Source organism: Panthera leo, chromosome B2 (assembly GCF_018350215.1).
Source record: "Panthera leo isolate Ple1 chromosome B2, P.leo_Ple1_pat1.1, whole genome shotgun sequence".
NCBI lineage: Eukaryota > Metazoa > Chordata > Mammalia > Carnivora > Felidae > Panthera > Panthera leo.
The window spans coordinates 130,575,785-130,595,681 of record NC_056683.1 but is presented as its reverse complement, the minus strand read 5'-3'; the positions used below and the strand labels follow the sequence as shown (position 1 = coordinate 130,595,681).

Here is a 19,897-nt window from a genome sequence, read left to right as displayed (position 1 = left end):
TACACAAACTGAGAGCGGTAGGCTTCACTGAAGGCAGACCTGGTTAAGCAACTGTAGCTTAGGGTATCACATTAGTAAATTTGGAGTCATTTTTGAATTTTTCCTTCCCCTCAACTATTTCATCTGGTTAATGTGCAAGTTCTGCTGGTTCCACTGCTAAAGTACATTTTGAGTTAATCCACTTTTCTCTATCTGCACCGCTGTGTTCCAAGCCATCACTATCCCAAAAGTCCTCCCTCTTCCTCTATAGTTTCTGCTCTGTCTTCTGCCCAATCCATTTTTTCCATAACAGGTGGAGTCATCCTTTAAAAATGCTGACATAAGTCCATGTAACTCCTCTACTTAAAAATCCTTCACTGCTTTTCTATTGCTTTTGTTTTGTTATACAAATTCCCTAGCACAGCAGTCAGGCCTGGCATGGTCTTCTCAGTGTATCTCATGCCCTAGTCCCTTCTTGTTCACCTCACTCCATGTCTCCAGATTCTTGTCAGTTCCTAAGGTATTACCTCCTTCTCACCATAAGACCATTAAATGTCTCACTCCTTTTTCCACATCAGGTCTCGGTTTTAATGCCACCTTTTCAGAGAGGGCCTTCCTGACTGTCTAACTTTCCCATGATCCTCTATTTTAACTCCCTGTTTATGTCCTCAGTAGCGCATTACAGATTAATTGTATACATTTTGTATATTTATTTGCTAATTGCCTATCTTTCTCAAAGAATGTAGGCTCAAATGAGGGTGTACTGTCTTGCTCACGATTTATTAAGTTCCCAGCAAAAAGCAAGCATCATTACATATTTGTTGAATAGATAGAATGACTTTAGAACAATCTTAAAAAAAATCTTATGTTTAATTTTTAATTACTTCTTTGATCTTCAGTGGTTCCTCGTTCATTATGCAAGTGATTAATTTTAAACAAATCCCTTCAAGTTCATTATGTGAAAAAGTATTAAATGTGACACTTTACTCTTTCAAGGAGTGCTCAATATTGGAAATAAAATTAACATGCCAAGAGGATATTTTAATAGAACATTTTGTTGAGATTTGTATCACAGTAACCAACTGAGGCTGCTTAGCCTAGTTATTTGTCTCAATCTTTGTGTTACCCTGTGACTGACTTTAAGAAAATGAAGTATGCCAGTTGTCTTATTTACCACTATAATCTATTGATATGGTCTATAAACCAAATTTCAGGGCGACAAATTCTCAAAACTCAGAAAGCCAAAGTCTCTTGGACTCAGGGTTAAGAATTTGTGAGTCTGAAGACTGTGCTCTTACATATTTCAGGTGAGTCTCCATTGAGGTCCAGTTTCTGAAAGCCAAGCAAAGGGGCCCAAGACTATATTGTAGTTACCAAAACTGGATATCTCAGAACTTCAGAACTGAGTTATTAGATCAAGAAGGAAACCCAAGGGCGCCAGGGTAACTCAGTTGGTCAGGCATCTGACTCTTGATTTTGGCTCAGGTTATGATCTCATGGTTGTGAGACTGAGCCCCGCGTTGGGTTCGCAGAGCCTGTTTAAGATTTTCTCTCTCCTCCCTCTGCCCCTTTCCCACTTGCATGTACATGTGTGTTCTCTCTCTCTCTCTCTCTCTCTTTCTCTCTCTCTCAGAAAATGAGAACAAGCAAACAAACAGAATGAATTCGTGAAAGAAGTAAGCCAAAATAGCCCAACCAGGGGCCTGGTGATCTTGTCTGCCATGCTGCAGGTGCTCAAGTGATGGACTGAAGGACATGAGTTAAGGAATGTGGATGAGTAGTATTGTGTATGAGAGGACGATTGGAATGCCACAATCAAAAGTTAATTTAGACTTTCAGAGATCAGGATGAAAGCTGAAAAAAATCTATTAAAATGTTCTACTTTAAGCATACTTGATATATGGATATTTGAAGAATCTGGATGATTGAACATATATATTTTACATTGGAATGTTCAGACTTTGTATTAGTTTCCTGGGGCTGGTCTGACAAAGTGCCACAAACTGGGTGGCTTTTAAACAACAGAAAATCACTATCTCAGTTCTGGAGGCCAGGAGTTCAGGATCAAGGTATCTACAGGGTTGACTCATTCTGAGGGCTGCAAGGGAAGGCTGTGTTCCAGGCCTCTCTCCTTGCCTTGTAGATGACTGTCTTCTTTTATGTTAACATCATCTTCCCTCTGTACGTGTCTGTGTCCAAATCTCCCCTTCTTATACGAACAACAGTCATGTTGGATTAGAGCCCACCCTGAGGGCTTCATTTTAACTTGATTGCCCTGTAGAGATCCTATCTCCAAGGAAGAAGAGGTGCTGGGGTTAGAAATTTAGAGGAAATACAATTCAACCCATAACAGACCTTAAGAATTAATTATATGTCATTTTTAATATAGAAAATAAAAAGAACATATGTCAAAAATATTTGCTTCATGTGGCTTTAAACTCAAGCACATCCCTGCCCCCCAAAAATCTAAGAAACTAACTACCTGTAGAAATTAGAATGTGCTATCTACATACTGTAGTCTATAACCTGTAAGCAAACTATAATAAAACTATTTTAATTAAGAAATTAATTAGTATCACTCTCTAAGTTGAAACTTGTCTTTGCACAGTCATTTAGCCTTAACTAGAGTGTATTAGAAGCACCCTTTTTTGGGTAGAAGTTTGGTATTAATAACATAGCAGTTGACACAGAGGACAGATTTTCAGCAGGAGTTACATGTGCTAATGAAGCTTGGAGCTTACTGGAGGTTGATTTTAACGTTTCTCTTGCTTTCCCACTAATGAGATCTAAATGATAGGACTGATAGACTTTTTTTTTTTTTCTCAAGTATTATTTAAAAGCCAGATCACATTTTAATTTAACATTGAATTGCCCATAAAATATTAAATAAGGTAAATGCAGCAAAATTATCCAACTTAGGAAATGTGCTAATCTTTTTTTTTTTTTTTTTTTTTTTTTTTTTGCTTTTAAATCCTTAGCTGGGCTTTATAAAGAAACTCAGCAAAATCCATTTTCTTCCTCTTTAAAATGGTGTTGTGTTTGTACGGCTAGGAACTGGGCACTGTTTTCAACAGTGGTGGTCTCTTAGTGTGATAAGAGATAAACAAATCCTATGTTCATTCATTGATTGCATGATTTCTGTGTTTCCTAACTTTTTTTTTTTCTTATGGACAAAATATAATGCTAATTTTCACCTTCAGGAAAAGGTTATTCTGCCATTTTTCAAGCCCATTAGTGATTGAACTTGTGATGTGGTGTCCATATAACTGGCTTTTTTTTTTTTTTTTTTGCTGATATCTTCTGTTTATCCCATGCCCCCTCCTCCTGTCAATGCCCGGCGGTATTTATTTTGCAAAGTGCTTGGATGCTCATTCTGTCTGATGCACTCATCATTGCCAGCAAGTCCTCCATTCACTGACAGCTGAGGTACAGCAAGCGGGCACTGGTTCATTCATACGCTTCAGTTGCTGTTGTAACACAGGCCCCAGCCTGACAGGTGAAGCGAACGGTGTAGTTTTGTGATGTGATTACCTAGAACCACAGGTCCACATTCACCCAAATGAATGAAATTGATTTTGATTTGCAGTCCAACAAAGTAAGGTTCCAGAATGTCAGCCATCCATCCATCCATCCCCTGTTCCCCCACCTCTGGTCTTTAGTTAAGTTGCAATATTAATGGGATGGATTTTATTTAAATACAATTTGGTTGAATAAGGGTGGCAATAGTCAAGACTCCCATTAATAAAACTTTTTTTTCTGCAAAAGTTTATTCTTAGAAATATAACTATATTAAATACTTGTCATGACTCAGAAGAAGATTTAGTTTTGACTTTTTAGAAGATACTACACATTAAACATAGATACATATCCTTGTAGCTACACTCTCCTAACAGTTTCCCGTTCCTCAATCTGTCTAGGAATCATTTTTAGTCTTGGAAGTATTTTTTTTTAATTTTTCAAGTTTTTATTTATTTTGAGAGAGAGACAGAGAGAATGAGCAAGAGAGGGGCAGAGAGAGAGGGAGAGAATCCCAAACAGGCTCTGCTCTGTCAGCTTGAAGCCCAATGTGGGGCTTGGACTCATGAACTTTGAGATCATGACCTGAGCCCAAAGCAACAGTCAGATGCTTAACCGATTGAGTCACCCAGGCGTCCCATAGTCTTGAAAGTATTTTTGGAGAAAGGCACAGACTTAATTTTCATATGGATGTGTAGGGCTGAGCACTTCATTCCCTCTCATTGCCATATTTTTTGCTGCTATTAAAAGGTATTGAGATCTCTGTACTAAACTTCTGCATGTTTATTGGTATCTGCCAGGCTAGTGGTTTTGGAATCTGGCTGTATATGTAATATATATACCCTAGTCAATTTCTTGAAAAAAAAATTCCACAGACTCCTAGGCCTCACTCCACAGCCACTTTATGACTGTCTCTCAAATAGATCCTGTTAGAGCCCAAGTAGCAATAAAAAATTGGTTTATCTTCTGGAGTGTAAGTAGGATTCAAGTTTTAGATGATGCTAGATATTGTGAGATATTTTCAGTGAGGGTGGATAATACCCATATTTGAGGATTAGTCAATTGGCTTCTTACATTAACATTAACAATTACAATAACAACAGCCATAAGGAAAAAACCCCACAAAAACAAGCTGGATTTCATCTAAGAGAATAGAGTGAATATTCCAAACTCTGCAGCATTCAAATGAAGGATACACAGAACAATGGGAAATTATCTGAATAGTCATTACAATACAAAGTAAATTACTAAAATAAGTAAATTATAACAACTAGACATTAATGCCACTTGCATTTATGCACATACACTAGTATCAGTCCTGTTCAAATACCTTATTACATTGAATTTTCTTCCCATGAATTAGTTATTTTTAGACCCATTTTAAAGATGATCAGCCAAAGGCTTAGAGATGAGAAATAAATTTCCCTGATGTCACACAGTTATTACCAAGTGCTTTTAAAGTTATCTTGCTATGGGGTCACCTGGGTGGCTCAGTTGGTTAAGTATCCAACTTTGGTTCAGGTCATGATCTCGCGGTTCACGAGTTCGAGCCCCACATTGGGCTCGCTGCTTTCAGCACAGAGCCTGCTTCGGATCTTCTGTCCACCCCCACTCTCTCTACCTCTCCTCTGCTTGCTCTCTTTCTCTCAAAAATAAATAACATTAAAAAAATATCATGCTATGATTGGCATTGTTTCCGGCTTATGTTTCATGCCCTTTCCATTACACCACACTTAAAATGTTTAGTGCTGTTCGACTCTGTGCTATTAGACTTTTGCTCATTCTCTAACTCTCTTTCTTTATGCACATACATACATATTTATTTATTTATTTATTTATTTATTTATTTTTAAATATTTTATTTTTGAGACAGAGAGAGACAGAGCATGAACAGGGGAGGGTCAGAGAGAGAGGGAGACACAGATTCCAAAACAGGCTCCAGGCTCTGAGCCATCAGCACAGAGCCCGACGCGGGGCTCGAACTCATGGACCGTGAGATCATGACCTGAGCCGAAGTTGGATGCTTAACCGGCTGAGCCACCCAGGCGCCCCTACATACATATTTTAAAATATGTTTTTAAAATATGACGTGGAATATCGTATTATCAGAATGGCATAACTGATGAGCCACAAACTCTGTGTCAAATATGTTGGTCTTATTCCCTGTCCCAGGTTCCCTTTCTTCCCTCCCATAGTAAGGAGGTCTATTCCATTTTTATTCCCCCAGCCCAAGGCTTCTTAATCACAGCATTATTGATGTTTTGGATTTGCTAATTCTTTGTTGTGCGGGCTACCCTATGCATTATAGGATGTTTGGCAACATCCCCACTTTCAATCTAATAGATACCATTAACACCACCCAGTGTCATAATCTAAAATGTCTCCATAATTGTGGCCAAATACCCCTTGGGAAACAAAATTTTCCCCAACAGAGAAGGATTGCTTTAAGCTCAGTCTGAAAGTAGCTAAATAAAAGTGTAGTCCCTCTGCTCTGTTTCTTTCCTGCACATCAGGGGCTTTAAGGGATTAGTTATTTAGGCATCGAGTTAGAACAAGTCAGGTTATGCTGTGGTAACAAACAATGGCAAAATTGGCTTAAATCAACAAGCCACTGGCTCTCCAGGGCAGCTGGCCTCCTGAGCTTAGTTAGCATTCTAGACCACTTCTGTCTTCTAGCAGTTCACTACCCACACATGTTTTCATGACCATTGCTGCAGGGAAAGATAGAGCATGGAGACCTGTGCATGAGGTCCTACATATGTCCTTCTGGAAGGTACACATGTTACTTCAGCTCACTTATTATTGACAAAAGCAAGTCAGATGGCTCTAACTTTCAGGCAGAGAAGAAATTTAGTCCTCCATGCTTGAAAGAGGATAACTGGGAGCACTGGTGAGCATCAAGTGATATCTACCATCATCATTTATAAACTGTTGTCTGAATGCTTCATATTGAACCTAGTAAAGTTCTAGGTGACGTGATTCAAATAAAGTTGAAATAGAGTATTTACCCATTATTTCAGGAGAGAATGTACACGTGTGAAATAATCAGTGTGGAAGACAATATATACCACAAACAATAAATTATAATAGTGTTCATTAAAGTTATATATTGATTTGGAAAATATTTGCATTTTTATGATATTTGCATGGCATTTCTTTTGGGTTCTGGGACCCAATGTCAATGTGTGTGAGGTGAGGAGATTTCCCCATACAGTCATCAATTTTCTGGGCACCAACTTGGGGTCCTACAATTCGACCTGACTCTGATACTATCTACCTGGAAGTATCATCAGATTCCCAAGTTAAGATTTCAGTCCTAGAAGACTGTCCCCCACTCTCCACTTCAGATGTCAGTTGCAAGCCCAGGTTGTTACCTGTGCTTCTGACTGGTTATAAATCACAGGTACTATGACCCCTTCCTTTTTTTGGGTTTGATTAATTTTCTAGAGCAGTTCACAGACTCAGGAAATGTTTCACTAGGTTACTGGCTTACTTTAAGAGGATATAATTCAGGAACAGACGGATGGAATAGACGCACAGGGCAAGGAATGTGGGAGACTGCTTGGAGCTTCCAGACCTTCTCTGGGAGCCCCACTCTTTCTGTGTCACCAACCTGGAAGTTCTTGGAATCCTGACCTTGGAATCCTGGGTTTTATGGAAGCTTCATTATCTAGGGATAATTGATTAAATCATTGGCCACTGATGATTGGCTCAATCTCCAGCCCTCTCTCTTCCTGGAAGCCAAGGGGTGGGACTTCAGGTTCAGTCCCTCTAATCACAAAGTTGGTTCCCCTGGTCAACCAGGCCATCCTTAGGTGCTATCCAGAAGTTACTTCATTAACACAGCAAAAGACACCTAATGGCTCTCATCACTCAGGAAACTGTGCCAGAAACTGCGATGAAGACCAAATATATATTATTATAAAATGACAGTATATCTATTTATTCATTGTCTTTTTTCTTAATGTCCAATAAAGTTTCATAAATCTTTCTGGTTAAATGTCTTCCTAGTTGTTTTATAATTTTGCTTTTATTTTTGAATGAGAGTCACCTCTACCTCCCCATTTCTTTTTTTTATTGTTTATTAACAAATGAACGTAAAATTGTTTTTTGAGAGAGAGAGAGAGAGAGAGAGAGAGAGAGAGAGAGTGCGAGTGGGGGGAAGGGCAGAGAGACAGGAAGACACAGAATCCGAAGCAGGCTCCAGGCTTTGAGCTGTCAGCACAGAGCCCAGTATGGGACTGAAACCCACAAAACCTGAGGTCATGTCCTGAGCTGAAGTCGGCCACTTAACCGACTGAGCCACCTGGGCACCCCTCTGTTTTTTTTTTAATGTCTATTTATTTTTGAGGCACAGAGAGAGTATGGGATAGAGGATCCCAAGTGGGCTTTGTGCTGATAGCAGCCAGTCCAAAATGGGGCTCAGACTCTCAAACTGAGTGATCATGACCTGAGCTGAAGTCAGACGACTGAGCCAAAGCCATCCAGGCGCCCCTCCACCTCCCCATTTCTACCTGGCTACTGCTGGCACACAGAAAAGCTGTTTGATTTTGGTACATTTTCCTTGATTTTGGTACATTTTCCTTAATCCATATATCTTAATACCTGTAATATTTTGTATAGCTTTGTAATTGAGTCTTTTAAGGAGTGATTCTCAAAGTTTTGCCCTGAACTAGAAGCATCAGGATTGCTTGGGAACTTGTTAGAGAAGTCCAAATTCTTGGACTCTCAACCCAGATCTACTGACTCAGAAACTTTGAGGGTAGAATCTAGACTTTGGGATATTTAGATATGGAAACATAGTTGAAAAATAATGACAGCATTTTCTTTTTCTTTTTTGATTTTTTACAGATAGTTATATTTCTTCTTAACTTGTAGCATTAGGTGAAACATGTAAGACAACGTTGGGTACTAATAGATATAATCTTGACTTTGATTTTGTTTAAAAGAAGACTATTGTTTGTTAGTTTCTGGTGTTTAAAAGTTCTCTTACTATTTGAAATTTTTACGCAGAGTTTTAAACAGGAATGATGACTGATTTTTGTAAATGTTTTACAGGATTTACTCCCATAATCATGGGAGTTTTGCCTTTAACTTATTAGTGTTTGAAATATGTGGATGAGTTTCCAAATGTTGAACCACATATACAATCAAGGAATAAATACAACTTGGTGGACTTATTTTAATATGTTGCTGGATTTGGCTTGCTATTGCCTATTTCCTAGCATTTTAGTTAATTGAATTGTTTGTTTCCTTAAAAACAACATTACGGTATTTTTTCTTTCAATAATAATATTATTATATCAATAATATTGTTACAACATCTAATATTGTTAATGCACCTTTTCCTGTGTCAGATTTCAAGGTTAATTGCATTTTATTACCACATATTTTCTGTAGCTCCTCAGACCTCAAACCATAACAGTAACAATAATAATAGTTGCCTCTATGTATTCTCATTAGAATTCTCCCAAATATCTGGCTGGGTAGCTGCCCTCGTCAAGTGGAGCATGTAACCATCAAACTGAAGCACGAATTGGGGATTACAGCTGTAATGAATTTCCAGACTGAATGGGATATTGTACAGAATTCCTCAGGCTGTAACCGCTACCCGGAACCCATGACTCCAGACACCATGATTAAGCTATATAAGGAAGAAGGCTTGGTCTACATCTGGATGCCGACCCCAGATATGAGCACTGAAGGTAAGCATCAGAAAAATCTTTCTGGCTTCTTGTTGAAGTGTTTCAGAGAAGCCATCGCTGTCTGTCTGTCTGTCTGTCTTATCTATCTATCTATCTATCTATCTATCATCTATCTACCTACCTATCTACCTACCCACCTACCTTTATGTCTATAATTGAGTGACTTAAATATGAGTGATAGAAATGGAATAACTATAAGGTTTTAGGTTTAATAGATTTGACATATTTTGATAATTTGGCCAAGAGTCTGTTTAACATGGCTCCTTTGATTTGTTTATTCATTAACTATATGTCTATTGTGTGCCTGATGTATGTGTGGCATTATGCCGGCAGCTGGGAACACAGTGGTGAGGAAAAGCAGGCATAGCTCCTGTCCCCATAGACCTTATAGTCCTAAAGGGAAGACACACATTAATCAAATAACTACGAACAGAAATTTACAAATACGATGAAACTTGTGTTAGAAAGATACTGCTGTGAGAGCATATGCACAGGCAAATCAGATGTAGGAAGAGGGTCAAGGAAGGTTTTCCTAGGTATGTTTGAGCTAGATCAAAGGATGGGGTTGCTGGGGGTGAGGTGGGAAAGAGGCTTCCAGCAAGAGGGGGCAGCTTAGGAAGTCTCTGCTGCAGGAGAACATAGAATGTTCTAAAAGAAGCCCAGTATGGCTGCAGGTCAGGGAATGAAGGAAGAGGATCTTGCAGATTTGGGTCACAATAAGGATTTTAGACTGTCTCCTAAAAGCAGTAAGAAGCAGTTGAAAGGGTGGGAGACTGGGCTAGTGCCAAGATCACCTTTTTTTTTTTTTTTCCCCCTTCAGAAGTGTGGTTTGCCCCGTGGACAAAAGATGGGGTGGGCTCTCAGTGGATCTGGGGACACCAGTTAGGAGGTTACTGCGATAGTTGAAGTGAGAGATAATGAGGGATGACACAGTTGGGGGCAGGGTGGCAATGGTGAGGCTGTAGTTACTGCACAAGTACTGGCTGAGCATGTCTTTGTGAAGAGGGGTCAGGACATGCGTGCTGCTGGGAAAATGAGAGAGACAGAAGGCATAGTTTTGATCTAATGGCAAGAGGTGATAAGACAAGCTCAAAACTAATTACAATGCAGAGAAGAATGTGATGTGAGTAACGAGTCACGTGTTCCTCGTGGGTTATGAGATGGGGAGAAAAGCACAGGGAAGCTATATCAATGTCATGGCATTTGAGGTGGGCGTGGCTTTGACAGGTTGATGGAGAGGGAGGAAGGGCATGCCAGGTGGATGAAACAGTGTAAGTCAAGGCCTAAGGCATGGCATTTTACAGGAATGCTCTGTATTTCAGCATGGCGGTAGAGTAAGGTTCTCTCTGGGAAAGGAATGAGGGGAAGTGAAGCTGAGAGAACCAAGTTACACTACTAGTTCCGCCGGCTGTCAGCAGGGGGCAGCAGAGGGCTGTGGGAATGGCATTGGCAAGGGACTTTGGTGAACTGCTATTCTGGGGGAAAGAAGGAAGGCAGGGATGCCTAGCCAGGAAATGTCTCCACCCTCAGTCCTCTTCCCTCCAAAGTACATAACGTATCAGACACTCTCCTAAGCAGTTTCGTGCCCAACTCCTATAATTCCGACAAGACTCCAGGCACATGTAGTTATCTCCATTTTGCAGAGGAAGAGACAGGTACGAAAGTGTTAAGTAGTGTGGCCAAGGTCATAGGGAAAGACACACAGCCTGGATTTCAACACAGGCAGTCAGACTTGGATCATGGCTGCAGACACAGTGCTACGACGCTACTCCCTGCGTGCTCATGTGGACTTTCAGTCCCCTGTGCTCATGATGACCTGGAGTTAGACAAAGACCATTTGCCAGGGAGATGGCTTGTCTCCCCAGAGTCAACAGTCCAGGAGGTAGGTGGGGACAGAAGACCTTGAGGATCCTTGGGAACCTGGCTGTCACCTGCCTTGGCTCTTTATGAATCTCAGGTGGTTCTCATGGCCGGGCTGGACTGAACCATCACTCGGGATGAGGTGTAATTTTTCTTCCTGAAGAGGAGATTGTTTGGTTACTCTTGGTAGTAATGCTGGTCCAAAGAAACTTGACTGAGCCATTAGAGCTGTGCTGTTTTTCAAGGAAACAAAATAACTTCGCTTGCACATAAGACCATCGGTTGAATCTAGGCCCACTGTAGTTGTGTTAAAATCTTCTGTGGGGGTCACGCAGTCACGCGGCCCCCATCCCCGCCACAACAGTGGAGCGCCTTCCACCCGGGGCAGTTTGACAAACACCGGTGACAGCAGAATGAAAGCCCCTGAGTAGCTGTGTGATATCGAGCAAACTAGTTCCTGCATTTGGAAAATAGGGTAATAGTTTCTGCCTTACAAGATGATAACAATAGAATCAGATGATTGATACGAAAGTGCTTTGTGTTTCTGGTTTCAAAACAGAGAAGATTGTAAGGACCACGTGCCTGTAGCTTCCAGAGAGCGTTCTGATTCTTGCTGCTTTGATTCTGATTTCATAGCATCGTTACCCGTTGGGAGTGTAACGTGAGACAAGCTTGGAGTAGCTGAGCTGCTAACTGTAGCCGCGTCCCGTTCCATTCCAGGCATTGATTACCCGAGGGCCCTGGTGACTAATAGGTGTTTGCTCAATAGTTCGGGGTATGCAGAAGCCTGAGGGAAAACTCCACCCCCAAAGGCCCACGGTAGTTGTGTTAAATTCTTTTGGGGGGTCACAGGGTCACCAGGTCCCCATCCCCACCACAACAGGGGAACACCTTCTACACTGAGGCAGTTTGGCAACACCAATGACAGTGAATGAAAGCTCCCACGTGGCAAACTCTGAAGGTTAAATGAAGGCTTTCTTTGGCTCAGCATAACTGGGGGAGTAATCAAAGGGTTAATGACCATTCCAGAGTCGCAGGGGAGGTTTGGACCAGTAGATTAATCTGTGTGGCTCACAATATTAGCACAATGAACATATAGGTTAATTTAGCTGAATATTTTTAGAACTCTAGAGAAAAATCCATCTGGAAGTGTTTTGAGCTGTAGCATAATGCTGTCAGATAAAGTCTGAGAAAGAAGACAGTGTGTTAGGCCTGACTGTCACCACTGGTTGTCACAGGCCTGTTACAATCAATTGTACTATCGATCCTTACTCTTGTACATTTTGTCATATGTAGAGGAGTTAGTTAGGATTTTTCTTTTCTTTTCTTAAAAAAAAATTGGTTTGTGTCTTTCACCTGAGACATGAAAAGCTCCCAAATCTAGCAGTCACCTGAAAAAAAACCCAAGTCTGTTCATTAAAATTCAGTTTTCTTTCACATAGGAAGTACTCCGATTGTGTTTTGACCTCTATCAGTGCAGTGCTGGTGATAACAAATGGTCTGCCCTTGCCTCCCAAACGACTTAATGTGCTTCCCAGAGTCCCCAGCTGCCCCTTGGTTTGGACAGTTCTGTCCAACGCTACCCTGTGCGTGCAGCCCTGCCATGAGGCGGTCACTGACCTTGGGGCCACAACACCTTGGGCTTGGGCCTTGTTGCCACCACGGAGCTTTGTGATATCAAGCAGGCTAGCTCCTGCATTTGGAAAATGGGGTAATTATTTCTGCCTCATAGGTTTATAACAATAGAATAAGATGATTGGTATGAAAGTGCTTTGAAAATCACAAAGTTGGGACTATATTTTTTAGTCCCAAGTTCTTAGTTTTCTACCAGAGGATGTACTAGACAGTATGGACCTTATCTATATTACACTGCAAAGGTGAAAAAGGAGATATGCTCAAATAAAACAATCATATATCCTGCCATAAATCTGCCTGGAGTAAAAAAGGAAGGGAGGGAGGGAGGGAGTGTGTGTGTGTGTGTGTGTGTGTGTGTGTGTGTGTGTGTGTGTATGTGTTGGAAAGGCTGAGAGATGTTCCAGAAGTAATTTCTTTCAAGGTCAACCTTAGGTAAAGGGCATCTTCAGGGCCTTTTCCACTCCTCTCTCTGATTTCAAGCCCTTGTCCCCTCTCTCCCAATCTTTGTTTGCTCACTGCATGCTTTCAAGAAGCTTTTAATCATTACAGAGTCGGATTAGCCTAGAGGAGGTGTGGACCACAAGTTAGATTAGAGGGGTCTGGTAGTGTCTCAGATCTAATTAGTATTATTGGATTTTGTTTCATTTTATTTTTTATTCATGCACTTAATGAATGCTTCTTGAGCATCCACGGAGAGCCAAGGCCTGTTTTAAATTCCAAAGTAAGAACCACAGACAGTTAAATGTTTTGTTAGACCTGCACAGGGTTTAAAATTTTCAACTTAGTTGCCAACAGTTAAAATTTGGAATACTTGCTATAAAAAATCTGGATTTCTCTCTTGCCTTTAGGTATTATCATTTGTATGCATGGAAACTTCTTATCTAATTAACTTCTATATGGAACCGAAGTATATGAAACATGAAAAATTAGAGGCTCTTGTTGACACCGGTTTATTGTGCAAGGTCTGATTATGGACACCCTCTTTTTATTCCTTGGTGGGTTTTGCATTAGCTCAGGCTCCCTAGAATGGGTTTTGTAATAGAGGGATATGGCCCATTGGGCACAGAAAGCTCCTGTAGGGCAGAAGGCCTAACCCCCAGCGAGGATGTTGCTCTCACCTGGGTTAGGAGCAACAGTGTAACCAGGTAGGTCAGGGTCAGAGGCTGAGAATTCAGACTGACAGCATGGGGGCCAGCAAGTACCACAGACCAGGCAGGTTAGGGAAGGGCAGTAGTATAGTGGTTAAGACCAGAGGCTCTGGAGTTGTGCTGACTGGGTTTGAATGGTCACCTTGGGCAAATCTCCTCGTCTCAGTTCCCTCAGGTATAAACGGAGGATAATAATAGCACCAACCTCATAGTTGTTAAAAGGTGATTGTAAATGAACTATTGCATGCACAGTGCTTAGAACAGCACTTGGCAGGTAGAAGGGGGCAGGTAGATGTTAGCTGTCATTAATCAAAGTAGACTGATTTGTAGTCCCTAGACATCAAAATAAGTGAGCGCTCCAGTGGAGGCCAGGCCGAGACAGGTCGACATCCTGGACCAGGTCCTTGTCTGCTGTCCTTTCTTCTCATTTAGTTTTTTGTTATGTTATTGAAATATTTGTGTGGCAGTTCTTAAGTGAGGTGGCTAAGTGATTCTAGGAGAAGACCACTGCAGGGTGAAACCGGCAATTAAACGGGGGGCCTTCTGGAGCTTCCCGATGGCAGCTGCCACTTACTTTCCAGGACTACATGTCCGAGGTCACAAAATTCCAAACTCACACATTTCCCTTTTCAACTTCTAAGCTGTATGCATGCCTCTTGAAGAACCTTTTACAGATAAAAAGGAAAGGGAGAGATATTGCCTCATTTGGGCCATTTGATGCAGACCCTTCCTCCGGGAATCTCTGGCCAGAGAGTGCGCTGGGGGAAGGGATCCTGATGGGTCCATGTGAACCTGGGCTTGGGCAGGTTGGTGGCACCGATGCTGTGTAAGCTGAACACAGGGGCTGGGGCTCTGACTCCAGAAGCTCCTACAGCACATGGTCACTATTTGGACACTAAACACTTAATGAAAATCCATGTTAATAATGATTCTCAAGGCTATATTTTTTTATTAATTTTTTTTAAATCTATCTATTTTTGAGAGGGAAAGAGAGAGAGAAAGAAAGAGAGAAAGACAAAGAAAGAGAGAAAGAGAGAGAGATAGTGTGAGCAGGGGAGGGGCAGAGAGAGAGGGAGACACAGAATCTGAAGCAGGCTCCAGGCTCCGAGCTGTCAGCACAGAGCCCGATGCAGGGCTCGAACTCACAAACTGTGAGTTCAGAACCTGAGCCAAAGTCAGATGCTTAACCGACTGAGCCACCCCAGGCTCCCCTAGTCAGTAATCTTATAATATTTGTGGTGACAGATGGTAACTACACCTATTGTGCTGAGCATAGCATGTAGTATAGAATTGTCCAATTACTGGGTTGTACCCCTGAAACTAACATCGTATGTCAGCTGTATTTCAAGAAAATAAATTTGTTTTCAGCTCATCTCCTGGCAAAGTACACGGTAGCTGGAGAGGCAGCTGTAACAGGGAGCTTGGCACGTGATGCCAGCTGTGGCAGGAGCAGGAAGAGCCCGGCTTCACAGTTTGCTGTATGGTCATTCCCTTCCCAGCCAGTATTACTTGGGCTACACCTCTAACACCCCTTCCGCAGAACAAAAGGCTTGCACGTGGGCAGGCCTCACCCTTGTTGGCAGGGCTGCTCAAGCATATTTTGGAAGTTTTGCCTCTTCTGATCTCCCAGCTCACATGGTAAGTCAAGTACACAGTACTCTCCCTGAGGCACGCAATGAGACAGCTCTCTGGTGCATATGACATTTTGCATCTTTCCATCTCCAGTGATATGTGACTGCCTCTGGGGAAGTGCCATGAGCAGCTGCCTGTATGGGATGCCCCCCCCAGCTCTAACCTCAGAGTACCCCACAGCCTAGTGAGGAAGTGCAAATCGGTTACACTTGATGGCTGGGTTTGGACCTGCAAACTCAAGTGGCACAGAGGAGCTGGTGTGTCCCCACCTCAGATGCCCTCGGTGATCAGGCAGGGAGCACGAACGTATGGCAACAGGCAGTAGGAGGAGATGGAACCTGAGGAACTGCGAAGGGTGCCCTGACTAAAGACATTCCAGTCAGAAATGGCCCTAAACTGCTGTGTGGGACCTGTAGCTTTAGATGCCTTGGAAAGCGATGAATAGAATGCCAGCAACAAACGTAGAATATTGTACTGGCTTCCATGTAGATGTTTCTGCTCCTGTCTCAGAGCAAGGTGAGCCTGAGGCTAAGGTGGACCCACCCCAGACGGAGGGGCAAGTGAGAGGGCCTTCAAACCATGATGGGGTCTTGTAACATCTATCTGTTCTTCTGAGATGCTGACCCCTGATTCCCATGTGTTGTGTTGGCCTCTTAAGGGGCACTTGCATTTTAAAAGAGGACATCTAAAGAGGGAAGTCTAAACTTACTTCAGTGGTTCTCATGACCTCGCGGCTCCACTCCACCATGGAATTCCAGGCCTCCGTGAGGATCTGCATTGAAATCATTTGAGGGGGGAGTTTCCCCACCTTTCCAGTTATCCAGGGGGGTAGCAACGTGAAGCGCCATTGTGCCCCTGTGAATTCGAGAACACAGAGTAGCTAGAGCGTGTCAAGTCACAGGCACATAATCCAGGTTAGGTAATCCGTATAGTTTCCTTCTTTCATCCCCCTTTGAAATAATTTATAGTGACCGTCATCCACCCCCACCCCCCCCACCCCCCCGCCACAAATTTACTGTTTTTGCTCTGAGAACCTGTGTGCAAAAGAAACTCCAGGCATCTAGGAGTTTGATGACTTTAGGGGGCTCCTGCCTCTCATGAGATAAGAGAGTCCAAGCAGGCCTGAGCAGACCATTGCCTATCCTTTCAGTGTGTAAAAGAGAAGACATTTGATCACCTGATAATCAAAATAATAGTCATGAGGTGATAATAACTATAATCACAGTTGCACAGCAAAGGAGAAATGGAATCATTTCAATACTCACTGGTTCATGAGGGAACAAATGAATGATCGTTTATCACATGTGTGTCAATTAATGTTAGCATCTCATTGGCCAAATGAAAATTAGCATATATTGAGTGAAGAAGATTGACTCCTTTGACGAACATGGATTAATTCTGTGTTTTGCATTTATCCCGAAGATCCATTTGGATTAAAGAAAGTCCAGGTGAAATCCTCTAAATCTCTGCCCAATCTGTACAAGCCAATCTGATAGATGTAAAAATCCATTCTTCTGACTATAGACAGTGGTTAACTGTTCTTTGAAAGGAAAGTTGCGCCGATGCAGAAGTCACTCAAAGCAAAAGCAAGTGAAGGTTCAGAGCTGATCCATTGCCTCTGGAGGGCTCTTTCTGCTTTATCGTTAGCGGGCTTTGATATCATCTCACCTTCTCCGTCAAAACAAAGGAATGGAGCCAGCTCTAACGTCCCCGCCTCTCTCTGCATGGCACTGATTTCACCAGGAGCTGCAGGACTTATTATTAGTGGCGATATTGGGGTTCGTTATTCATGTGTATGTGCTGTGCTTTCTCAATCCCAGGCCGAGTACAGATGCTGCCTCAGGCTGTCTGTCTCCTCCACGCACTGCTCGAGAATGGACACACCGTGTACGTTCACTGCAACGCCGGGGTCGGCCGGTCCACCGCGGCCGTGTGCGGTTGGCTCCAGTACGTGCTGGGCTGGAATCTGAGGAAGGTGCAGTACTTCCTCATGGCCAAAAGGCCGGCTGTGTACATTGATGAAGACGCATTGGCCCGGGCAGAAGAAGATTTTTTTCAGAAATTTGGGAAGGTTCGTTCTTCCGTGTGTAGTGTGTAGATGGCCCATCTGCCTCCCCACCCTCCTGATGTCCTTAGGAACCCAGTTTCCTTAGGTGACGTCAGTGGAAAGACCTAGAAACGAAGATTCCATCAGAACTAACAAGACTGGTCACTTGGCTTTTCCCACAACCCACCCCCTCTAGTCTGGGGCTGACTTTCTATTATGCTTTGGTTGGACTGTATTTTCTTTGAAATGTTTTACAGTGGAAATTGTGACTGACACATGAGAAAAAGCCACAAGCAATTGCGCTGTGCAGTGTTCTAGCATCAGACGGAAAAGTAATGCATCAAGTTCCTGCTGCCTGCCTGCACACCAGCCCTTTGCTTTACAGTTGCTGGATTTGTTGCACGAATTAATGACCACATCTTCTTGCTGCATTGTGATGTGACAGGCAGGAGTGTAGATTTGATCACTTGTGTGTTGATACACACACACACACACACACACACACACACACACACAGGTGCATTGCTTTCCTGCTCAGCTGAATTGAAATGATAAAATGAGAGCTGGTCAGTTGCCAGAGAAGGGAATAGGGGGAGAGGCCTGGGCTGTGACGAAGGAAGAGCTCACACTGACTGAAAAGTGATGGCTTTCTAGACTTCGTGTTGGCATCCTGCTTCACAGTTGTTCAAGTTGGTTCTAGGGAATCACCTTTCTTCTCTACCCACAACCCTGTGTGACAACCAGAGGAGAGTTATTGTCTGTCTCCTTGTTTTAGTTGAGGCTCAAGGAGCATTGGCGGCTTGCCCGAGGTCTGAGGGCTAGTCGGGGGCCAGCTGGTGTTTAAAACCCACGTTGAGGTGACTCAGTGCTTTCAACACAACTTGTCTTTTCGGCACAGTATAGTGGATTCTGTTTCTCTCAGAGTAGGGTCAGTTTTTCTGCAGCAGTGTCTACAGTGAGAAATGGAACATCATTCTGGTTAGTTGCCAGAGAATTTAGGAAAGTGGCTATGTTTTGGGCAACCTAATTTGAAATATGATGGGCTGTCTCAACACCCAAGTGGCCGGAGCCATCGCTCAAGAGGGGAGCTGTCCTACCAAAAGAGCCCCAATCCATGAATAATTGTTGCACAGTTTAGGAGCCATCCTGTTTCAGCCCTCAGTTTAAAACAATACATAGTTAACTGTGCCTCCAGGATATCTAGCTCACTACCCTAGGTTCTGTAGGAAATACAAAGATTAACAAGACTTTGCCTTCGAAAAGGTCGCAGCACAGAAACAGCCGTGTGTTCAGTCAACCACACTGTAGGGTCGAACCACGAATGATAGGCCAGAATAGGGGAAAGGAGAAGTAACTTTTATTGGGTGCCTCGTGCGTGCCAGGTGCTTTACAATTTTAATTTAACCTTCACAGTACCCTATGAGGGCGGTTCGTTACTTCTGATACATAGATGAGGAAGTGAAGGCTCAGATAGTTAAATCAACTGCCCAGCATCACACGGTGAATAAATAGAGGAAATGAAATACAAAGCTTGGTTTGTCCGATTCAATGCCTGTGCTTTTTCTATTAAGTTACAATGCCTGTTTATTTTTCTGCTCCTTTTTTTCTTCCATAATTATTTATTGATAGATATGAGAGACTGTGAATTAGGACGTATGGGGGACACATGGGTGAGTTCCCTGGAGTTCAGAGGAGGGAGGGGTGTCCTCACTGTGGGACTCGCGGGATGACTTTTGATTTGTCAGAGAAGGCCAGACAGCTCACATTTCTCCTGCAAGTTTACAAAGTTAAATTTATAAGGCAGGATTGAGTATTATGAAATCTAGCTCCCTGGCTAAAAATAACTAGAGATAACTATTGTATCCAAGTAACCCATTTATGATCATAATGTGTTGTGTAAAATTCAGTCTTAAAAATGGAATATTTCTAATTATGTGTGTGTGTACATGTGTGTGAGAATTTCTTTAATGCCTGAGAAGTTCAGCTATGTAACCACCACTATAGAAAGACCCCTATGGATGGATTTTCTCCTTTTTCTCCTGATAGGCAAAATCAGTTTAGTGCTATTAAAGAATGTTTTAGAATAACCTCTCTTGTCCTCAATAAATGGATGTCTGATGTATTTCAAAATCACCTGGAATTTTGCTAAATAAAAGCATTAAAAATGACCTCTGATTGGGGCACGGGGGTGGCTCAGTCGGTTAAGCGTCAGATTCTTGATTTCAGCTCAGGTCATGATATCACAGTTTGTGAGTTCAGATCAGGTCATGATCTCATGGTTCATGAGTTTGACCCTCACATCAGGTTCCGTGCTGAGAGTGCAGAGCCTGCTTGGGATTCTCTCTCTCCCTCTCTCTGTCTTTCTGTCTCTCTCT

General features: G+C 42.4%; 1 protein-coding gene across 3 annotated transcripts in view; it reads left to right on the top strand.

Moving 5' to 3' along the window:
* EPM2A (EPM2A glucan phosphatase, laforin) overlaps window positions 1-19,655 on the top strand; it is a 106,927-nt gene extending 87,272 nt beyond the window's left edge. The window contains exons 3-5 of one of the 3 annotated variants that reach the window (XR_006202865.1): window positions 8,959-9,200; window positions 15,212-15,481; window positions 17,296-17,343. Coding sequence is in view for 2 of the 3 variants with exons in the window: in XM_042940013.1 (XP_042795947.1) it covers window positions 8,959-9,200; window positions 17,296-17,573 (520 nt within the window). In the remaining variant the exon portion in view is untranslated. Of the gene's footprint in view, window positions 1-8,958; window positions 9,201-15,211; window positions 15,482-17,295 lie in introns of all 3 variants that reach the window. The other 2 variants (XM_042940013.1, XM_042940014.1) reach the window with 2 other exon arrangements.
* Window positions 19,656-19,897: the final 242 nt, after the last annotated feature.